General features: G+C 53.1%; 1 protein-coding gene across 2 annotated transcripts in view; it reads right to left on the bottom strand.

Annotated features, from left to right (window-relative positions):
• Positions 1–2,498, bottom strand: part of SIX3 (SIX homeobox 3) — a 3,328-nt gene extending 830 nt beyond the window's left edge. For both annotated transcript variants that reach the window (XM_085315775.1, XM_085315776.1), the window contains exon 1: positions 1,732–2,498. In XM_085315775.1, the coding sequence (XP_085171901.1) occupies positions 1,732–2,498 (767 nt within the window). The remainder of the gene's footprint in view (positions 1–1,731) is intronic.
• Between the last annotated feature and the right edge of the window lie 7,048 nt (positions 2,499–9,546).

The following is a 9,546-nucleotide window of genomic DNA, read 5'->3' as shown; positions in this document are numbered from 1 at the left end:
GCCCCTTCCCCGCGCCGCGTCCAGCCTCCTCCCGGCGCAGCGCCGCCGGCCTGGCGGCCACTGCGGCGGTGTCTGCGAGCCGCCCGAGCGCGCAGCCGCCGCGGAAGGCCGCAAAGCGCCGTCTGCAGCGGGAGGGCTCGGCGCGGGCTCCCGGCTTAGCCGCCCCGGCGAGTGGGAGCCTACATGTTTGCCGGTGGGCGCCGATTTGCCCTGGGGTCGGAGGCAGGGCTGGGGGAGCTGCTGTCCCAGGGACGCAACGGTACGGATGTTATTATTATTATTTTTAAAAGGGCCGATTGTGGAACACAACATTTCTCTCCACTCTAAATTTAAGTCCCCTTTCCGTTGGAAAGGCAAAATAAGCTTTAAAGTGCTAGTCCTTTCAGTGTCAGCGCTTGAGAGTATATTGTTTCGGTACCTCTTTTTAAAGAGGCAATGAATAATTTTCAATTTCACTACCGTGTGCGAATATTCCTCTGTACCTGCTTATTCTGCCCAAAACTCAGCSTAAGCTTTATTCAAATAGTAGGGGAAGAGGTTAAAAGTCCTGAACCGAATAGTCAGACACAACCTATAGCATCTAATACTGCCACTGTGAATCAAAATACACTCCTCTCTCAAATGATTCTCAACAGGGTATTTTCTATTTCACTGCCCCCAACGAGCAGGAAAATGTAGCCATTTTATTCTACATTTCGCATTATTTTAAGCTGTCTAATTTCAACGTCTTTGATTTTTCTCCCATTTGCAATTCCGGGTGCATTCATCTGCTGTCAACAGCGTTGAGTCAACAAAAGCATCCGTAGGCAACTTCTGTTTATTTACAATCCTAAGCTGATCTGCTTTCCTTTTAATGGAAATTAAATGGCGAGGCACTTTTAGGTTGCATTTCTCCTACAGAAAGTTGAATCAATGCTATAATTAGGAGGAATTTGGGAGACAGCATTTAAAAGAAAAAGAAGTTTTGTTTACACGCTTCCTGTGGGAGCCAAACTTAAATTAAAATTAAAACGGTCCGTCAAGCGGGATTAAGGGCCCATTTTCAATTGCAAAATAACTTTTACGGAGGGTGGTGAGAAAAAAAGGGGGGAAAGGCTCGCTTTTACCATAGCAAAACAGAAACAAAAAGAAATAAAAAGAAAAACCCACCGAGAGACAAATAAATKAATGCAAACGTAAATGCACAGGGAGCACACGACCGCAGGGCCGGGTCGCCATGCGCTGTAAACAGAGGGACGAGGACGGGAAACGAGAGGTTTTCCGATCTTCGAGAGGCTTTTCTGCATTTTCCCCGCCGCTGCAGACKGCTCTGGGGGTGCCCGGCTGCGCTGGCCGCGCGGGGCGCGCAGAGCGACGCGCACAATTGCGGAGGCGCCGCCTGCTCCGCACCGCCCCGCTCGCAGCCGCCCCGCCGGGCTCGGCTCGGCGCCGAGGGGAGCCGCGCAAATCCCGCGAACCACGGCGCAGAGCCGCGGGCGCCGGGGCTCGCAGGGACGGAGAGCCGGGCTCTGCCCCGCGGGGAGCCCCACGCACAGCCGCACACCCCCGCCGCGCTGCGTGTCCCCGGGGACCCCGGGGAACTTTGTCCCGCGCCCGCGGAGAGCTGCGCCCTGCCGCGGGGCAGCGGCCGCCTTCGGCGGCCGGGATGAAGAGAAGGAGGAAGAGGAGGAGGAGGAGGGCAGGCAAACGYGCGCTCCCGCCGCCCCAGCGGCGCCCGCAGCCCCCACTGACCTGTTCTTAGCCGCCGCTGCTCTGTCTCTTTGCCTGCGGTTTTTGAACCAGTTGCCTACTTGCGTAGGGGTGAGCCCCGTGGCCTGAGCCAGTTCCCTTTTCTTGCTGGGATTGGGGTAAGGGTCCTGCAGGTACCACTCCCTCAGGAGGCTGCGAGTCCTCTCCTTGAAGCAGTGCGTCTTCTGCTCTCCATCCCAAATGGTCCTGGGCAGCGGAAACTTCTTCCTCACCCTGTATTTATCAACCGGCCCCAGCGGGCGACCCCTTAGCTTCTCGGCCTCCTGGTAGTGCGCTTCGAGCCACATGGCCTGCAACTTGCCGTGGGACTCCTTGGTGAATTTGTGGTTCTCCAGGATGTGGTAGAGGTCTCGGAAGTTGCCCGTGTGGAAGGCGACCACGGCCCGGGCCCGCAGGATGGACTCGTGCTTGTTGATGGCCTCGCATGCCCCCGGTGCCACCGGCAGCGACCAGAGGAACCTCCCCAGCCTCTCTATGTCTCCGGTCTCCTCCAGCGTCTCGCAGACGCTGGCCACTTGCTCCGGGGAGAAGTTGAGCGTGGGCAGCTGAAACATTGACAACTCTTCGTGGGGTGCCCGGGAGCTGCCGCCTCCGCCGCCGCCGCCGGCCCCGGGGCTGCAGCCCGAGCCGCTGCCGCTRCCGCCGCCGCCGCCGCTGGCGAGAAGGAGGGAGCGGTGGTGCGGGTCGGCGGCGAAGTTTGGCAGGAAGAAATGGGTGGGATAAAGCTCTAGCGGGGACCTGAACACCATGAGCTGACCGGGGAGAGGGGGAGGCAAATCAAGGAGAAAAGAAAGAAAGGGAGGAAGAAGGGAGGAAAGGGCACACGCACCGCGCACGCATCCACACCCGCACACGCACACACAGCCACATAGAGGCGCGGGGGTATACACGCGCTTGCACACGCACACGCTTGCACACGAGCTTGCACACGCACGCGCGCGCGCGCGCTTGCACACACACACGCTTGCACGCGCACACTCACACACACCCGGCCCCTCGCCGCCGCCGAGTCAGGATTCAGTGATTCACCAGCAATCGCCCTAATGACAACAGCCTCATAATATCTCCCCTAAATCCACAGTGAGTGCAGCACCGAAACATTTTGTTTCGCTTTTCTATTGGTCTTCTGAGTGTCGTTGTGGCGTTGCCATGGCACCCCCTGCCAATCACTGTCAGCCCTGCCAATCATTACGGAGTACGTAAGGAAGGTTTTTACCACTTCGCCCAAATGCACGGGGGGGAGGGAAGCAGGGTGGTTGGTGGAAACGCTTTTTTTTTTTTTTTTTTTTTTTTTTTTTAATCTTTGCAACTCCTAATCTCAGCACTTCCCCTTCTCCCTGTCTCTTCCCCCCTCCTTCTCCACACCCCTCCTAAATAAGGGATCAAATAATGCGAAAAGCAGTGTGCACATATTTGTTGAATGGGATGAGCAATTAGAGGGTGGAATATTATTGTGATCTTAACGAGCCTCGTTAAAGCTAAAGGAGATATGGGGGGAAAGTAAATGGGCCAGGCTGGGATACACGTTCGCATAAAGGGCTCCTAACTGAGACAATTTACACATGATTTGCACGTAGTTTCACTTCATTCTGCCTATCTGAGCACTAATAGTGCCGGGGAAGAAAAGAAAGATGAGATCATTAGACCCATCCTCATGCCGGCGACCCTCCCAGAAGCGAGCACACACAGTGCCGTCTGGGGTTCGCCCTGGCTCCCTCTGCCCTCCGCCGAGGGAGGTACCTGCTGGGCGAGGAGCTCCKCGGGGCTCCGCGGGGCGCCGCGCAGGGCGGGAGCTGCGGGGCCGCCAAGCCGCTTCCGCTTCCCTCTCCCCGCTCTTTCCCCTTTCCGCCGTGTTTTGCTCTCCTGCTGCCTCTCCTCCTCCCCCTCGTCTCACCTCCCCGCGCCCCTTTCTTTCCTCCGAGCCCGGGGACCGCCGGAGCCGGGTCTCAGCCCGCCGCGCCCGCTGCGCCCCACGCCTCCCCTGCCGGCCGGGGGGCAGCGGGGGCGAGCGACGGCGGGGCCAAACCCACCCTCCACTTCCTTCTTTTTTCCCCCTTTCTTTCTTTCCTTTTTTTTTCCTTTTTCTTTCATTCTTTCTTTCTTTATTTTTTTAATTGGGAGCAAAGAAAACCTGTGTGGTGGTTGTGGTCCATCCTTCAGTAAGAAGCAGCCAGGTCGCCAGACCTCGCTGCCATGCAACTATATTTATTATTAGGTATGTTGCTTTTAAGAAGATTTAATCAACATCTTGAGCTGGTAACTCTTTTGTTTAGTTTCTGTAGCTATGGAAGTGTGATTTACAGAGATTTGTACGGGTCATGGACATCTTTCCAGACTTACTGTGTATATTTAGACAGGACTTTGCTTGGTGTTAAAAAGTGTATATTTTGAATAGGTTCACACACAGTAGCAAACAATAGCGACATTGTAAAGGCATGTACAACGAGTATTGAAACGCAGCATCTAGACTTCAACTAATCTGCCCTCAATAAAGCTGAAATAATTATCCTAAGCCGCCTTTCTAGAAGAAAAATCATTGAGGAATTCAAAACTTTTTTAAAGATCTTTTCTGCATTCCGATGGAGATCGAGGGGTGAGGCTTGGAGCCCAAACTACTTTCAGACATCAATGGAGGGAAGGGGGGGGAAGAGAGATATTACAATTAAGATGTGAAAACATAGCGTGACTTGCCCTATCCGAAGGATAATAATAATACTGCTATGGGTGGTAGAAGTTCTTTAGTTGGGCTCCAAACTGGTTGTGATCCTTTCACAGCACACTCTTCGTGAAATAATTCCAAGTGGCAGATGAATAGGTCCAGTTGGAAGAGCTGCTGGACTGGAAGAAGATCGCTGTATTACACATTCATCTGATTTCCACTAAACTGTCATCGGTGTGCTACATTGGTTCATATTCGGAATGSAAATAACTGGCCCTCTTAATTTTTAGTGATCTGCTTAAACACTTCTGTTAACAGACTTAGAGAAAACTTTTCCCCCCCTCCTCCCTCCCTGGCTCATATTTCCCGTTGCACAGCTAAGGAGGGAAAGAGGCTGCTCAGCCCCAATACGAATCGACTTGGAGGTATTAATTGGGCAACAATATGTTTAGCCAAAGTTTTTAATGCACACACACACACACACAAAATCTTTTTCTTTGTAATCCTTTCCTTTTATGTAAAGGATTACAGAGGGGAGGGTGGAGGAATTCCTGCGGGAGTTTCTTAATATTTGATTCCATTTTTCGTCAAGCTGCAAAGTAAACTACTCTACTGTATATTTCTAAACTAAAATCAAATCCATACAGGCCTTCTTCTTCTTCTTCTTCTTCTTTTTTTTTTTTTTTTTTTTTTTTTTTTTTTTTTTTTTTTTNTTTTTGTTTTTTAATGTCCCAGACAATCATACTCTGGTCATTTGCTTATAGGTTGTTTCCCTCTATTAGAATTCCTGATGAAGTTTGTAAAGCTTTAAAATATGTAGAGAACAGATCCTTCCTTCCTTCCTTCATTTCTTTCTTTCTTTCCTTCTTTCCTTCATTCCTTCCTCCTTCCTTCCTTCCTTCCTTTCTTCCTTCTTTCTTTCTTTCTTTCTTTCTTTCTTTCTTTCTTTCTTTCTTTCTTTCTTTCTTTCTTTCTTTCCCAGAAACATACAAACTGCATTTCTGCAGAAAATATTTCTCTCAAAATGCATGTTCTGGAGGGAAAATCAGTGCACGAGTACCCACTGTGTGTGTGTGTGTATGCCCGCGTGTGCGTGTGCCTGTGTGTTTAAAACCAAGCAAACCCACAACCCCAATGTGCCTATCAGCTAATATCAGGGTCTTAATAAAGCTCCGCTCTTCTCTCTCTGCACATGGACCTCCAGCCCCAGAACGCCTGCAGCCGCCAGCTCCTGCGAAGCCAACAGCAGAAAGCGTGTGAGGTGGCCCGGGCGGCGGCCGGAGCGGCTCGGTTCGGCTCGGCTCGGCACGGCACGGCTCGGCACGGCTCGGCTCGGGGAGCGGCTCCTGCCGGTGCCTCGGCGCTGCCCTCCGCCCGCCGACGAGGGACGCGCTGCCGTGTCCCCAAATGTACAAGCAGATAATTGTCGGCGCTGTAGCTTTGTGTGAGGAGGCCAGGGTGTAAATGGCTTTTAATGACTGCAGCTGCTGGCTGCAAACTGTCAATGGCATCGGTTAATGCCGAGCCCGGGCCCGGCGGGCGCCGCGCCGCAGGAGCAGGAGGCCGCCGCAGCCATCTTGCTGGCCGCGCCGCCGCCGCTCAGGACAAGAGGCCCGGAGGGAGCCGCTCAGTGACAGTCCCGGCAGCCGGGCGGGCGCAGGCGGCAGCCCCCGGCGCGGAGCCGGGCGCGGAGCCGGGCGCGGGCGGCGGCGGCGGGAGCGGGAGCGGGAGCACGCCGGCGGAGGCGGCGGGCGGACACTGCCCTCTCGGCTGGGGAAATCCTTTCCGGATCCTGTAAGTTTCTTCTCGGCACGCTCAGGTCCCGCGGGGAGGCTCCCGGGGCTGCGCAGCTCTGCGCGCGCTCTCCCCCCACCCCCCACGACCCTCTCCCACGGCCACGCGTGGGGCTTGGGGGCTCCGCGGCAATGACAAGCGGCATCCCCCCTCGCTGCTGATTGCCATCTTCTCCAGGCTGGGGAAATCTGCGGTCCATTTCCAGTCAATCTTACTTGATCCCACATGATGCATTGTTTTAGCTGCTAGAATGGCATGTGGCTCTGCAGGGCAGGGGAGGGAAATAATAATAATAATAATAAAGACTCCCTAAACAAACCAGGACAACCCTGTGTTCTTTTCTGAAGGGAGCCCTGCGAAGTTGTGCGTGTGTGTCTGGCTGCCAACCTGGAGCACTTTTCCGGGGAGAGGAAGGGAAGCGGAGCGGGAAGCTCTTTTATTCGACTGCTTGTTTTGATGGTAGCTCCCAGGAGTCTGCGATTTTCTGCTGCTTAGTTAGTGCCCCTTAATCTTGACTCGGGAGTGACTCAGGCGACGCTTGCGAGGGCTGATTATTTTTTATCGAGGGAGGCCGGGGCGCAGACGGGGCTGGGGAGTCGCGGTGCSGCCGCCGCGGTACCGGCGAGCGGGGAATGCGGTCCCGCGGCGGCGGTGGGGGCTGAGCCGAGGGGGGGAGGACGGGGAGAGACGAGGGCAGGTACAGGAGAACCCGTTGCCTTTATCATTTTTCTTTTTATTATTGCAATATAATTGAATTTTGGTCATTCTTCTGTGGCAAGTACTGACAATTTTGTACCGCTACCGTCTTTTAAAAAGCACATCTCGTCTKCTCCTTCCTTCCCTCTCTTTCTCCCTCTTCCTTTCTCTCCCCTTTTCTCCAGTCACGATAAATGTCAGGATAAATGAATGTGCTTTTGATAGGTGTGTAAGATCTGGCCCATTTGGCTGCCGTATTTCAATCCTGTTGATGCAATGCTCGCTGTACATGATTTTTTTAACGGTTTGAATTGGTCTACGAAGCCGGGGGTTATTTTATTAGTGGCCCAAAACAGTGTTCTAGCTCTTAGGTTCACCTTCCCCTCCCCTCCTTATTTTTGCGTAAACACAGTGACTGAAGGAGAGAAACGCGAGATACTTTTTTTTTTTTTTTTTTTTTTTTTTTTTTTTTTTTGCAAGGAGGGAGAAAAGGAGTCCAGCTCGCCTCCGTGGAGAGGTGCCGAGTTGGGAAGCAGCAAACTTTCCCGACGAGGCGATGGATCGGCAGCCGCCCGGCTCGGTCGCTTCCCCGCCATCCCCCTGGATTTGACCGCAGCTCCCCAAAGTCGAAAGTTACCTGCTCTGCAGCAGAAGCAGCCGTGCAGTCGCTTGCTCCTGAATTAAACACAACTCTTAATGATGTAGCATTATCAACAAGGGACACTTGATTGACTGATCTAGGTATGATATATGTGCTGGGCGTCTAAATTAAATATTAAGTGAAATACTTAGCTCTAATTAGAAAGCGTAACCTAGCAATGAAAACTTGAAGAAACAAATTGCGGGGGGGGGTTGAGGGGGGTAGCCGTTAAACGCGGCAGCGAGGAAAGTAGCAGCGATGTGTACAGAGGCTGACATATTCGCAACAACCAGCAACTTCGAAATGATTGACGTATCATTAAAGCCATCAGGCTGATTGTAATAATTCTTTTTATAAAAGGCATGGGACCTCATAGACAAGTTATTTATTTATCTGCGCATTAAACCCGATAAAAACATAATTAGGACGGGGGGGGGAGGAGGGAAGGTGGGGGTAAATTTGTCGAAGATTTTAACAAACAAACATACAGGAAAAAAAGCGACCTTCGAGCCCGCGGCTTATCTGGGAGATGGAGTTGTCAGGGCTAGATGCCTTCTCCCCCGAGTGTGCCTTCCCAAGGTAAACAACCACACAGTTGCCTCAACTTTCTCCTTTAATACGAAGTTCCTGGTGCGACGGAAAATTTGAATATTTTATCAGTCTCTTGTAGTGACCCTCATTAGGTGGGCATCCTGCTAAGGCCCTGGCGTTACAAGAAAGCTGCCCAATCAGAGCATTTGCACGCCTTGTTAGCGATGGTTAATGAAGCTTCCCCATGCACTCAAAGAAAGGCCCCCTCGATGTAGATTTACCTTGTGTCAACTCGTTACTTCTAATGAATCGCGTCAAAATTCTTCCCTGAATGGGGCTGAGGCGCCCAGGACCCGCACCCCCTCCCCACCCCGCGCAGCCCACCCCTACCTCCGCACTTGCCCGGCCGCGCTCAGCCGTGCCGGCCGCCGCAGCGGCCGAGCCCGAGGTGACAACGCGCATTTTGTCGCAGGGCTGGCAGCGGCGGAGGCAGCGCGCAGCGGCGCGGAGCAGCGCGGAGCCGCGCCGCGCCGGGCCGCGGGGCGCATCCCGCAGGCGCTCGGTCGCCGGCAGGTAGATGTTTGCTCCTCGCCTATAATTTCCAGCCTTCGCTGCCCCCAACTTCCTCCCCCTCCTCCTTCCCCAAACTCCCCTCCGCCCCGTCCCTCCGGGCTAGCATTTTAAAATCAATTAGTATTTTCAATTCTTGAGGTGAATTATTCAAACAAATGTTTGGAAGACCCTGAGGGAGAATTTGGCCATGACAAAAGGTTTGATTAGCTTTATTTCCCCCCAAAAGCAACAAAGGCGCAGGGCTGCGAGAACAATCCGCTACATCGGGGCAATGTTCAATTAAATGAAAGTCATTAGCTTCGTCGTGAAAGCACTACCTTTAAAATCAGATGGGGCGGGCGGGAAGGGGGGGTATGCTGATAATTGTGGCAGGGGGATTTAACACCCCCCTTCTCCTTTACACACAAAGCCCTCCAAAAAGAAGAAGGAAAGGGAGGGRGGAAGAAAAAAAACAACTTCACCCTTTGGAAATTTGTGCTCAGTCTAAACAATAGGAAGCCCATAATGCAGATTATAACACTCACTGACTCGAATCCATTATCTGCCCTCCACACTGTCTATATATTGATTTCCATATACTTTCTATTGCTCTCAATGACTGAGCAAAGCTCCAGTTAAGAGCCCGCGACACACAGGAGCGCTGCTTGAACTACATCTCACCATTACAAGCCGGAGCCGGTTGTAAACACGAAATGCTCCCGCTCCCCCCGTGTAGCTGTGAACAAACACACACCACACCGGCAGCCCGGCGGCGGGCCGGCCGCGGCCGTGCGCCGCCGCGGGAGCCCACTGCCCGCAGCACGGCGGCCGGGTGCACCTGGACAGACACGCAGAAACTGCGTTTGGTGAAATCCCGGTGGTTCAAAAAATAAAAAAAACGCTCGGCTTATGCTGTGCCTGGGTT

Source organism: Rhea americana, unplaced genomic scaffold (assembly GCF_003343005.1).
Source record: "Rhea americana isolate MKP2758 unplaced genomic scaffold, rheAme1 scaffold_44, whole genome shotgun sequence".
NCBI classification, from domain to species: domain Eukaryota; kingdom Metazoa; phylum Chordata; class Aves; order Rheiformes; family Rheidae; genus Rhea; species Rhea americana.
Note: the sequence above shows the minus strand (reverse complement) of the source record. Positions and strands in the feature narration are given on the sequence as shown.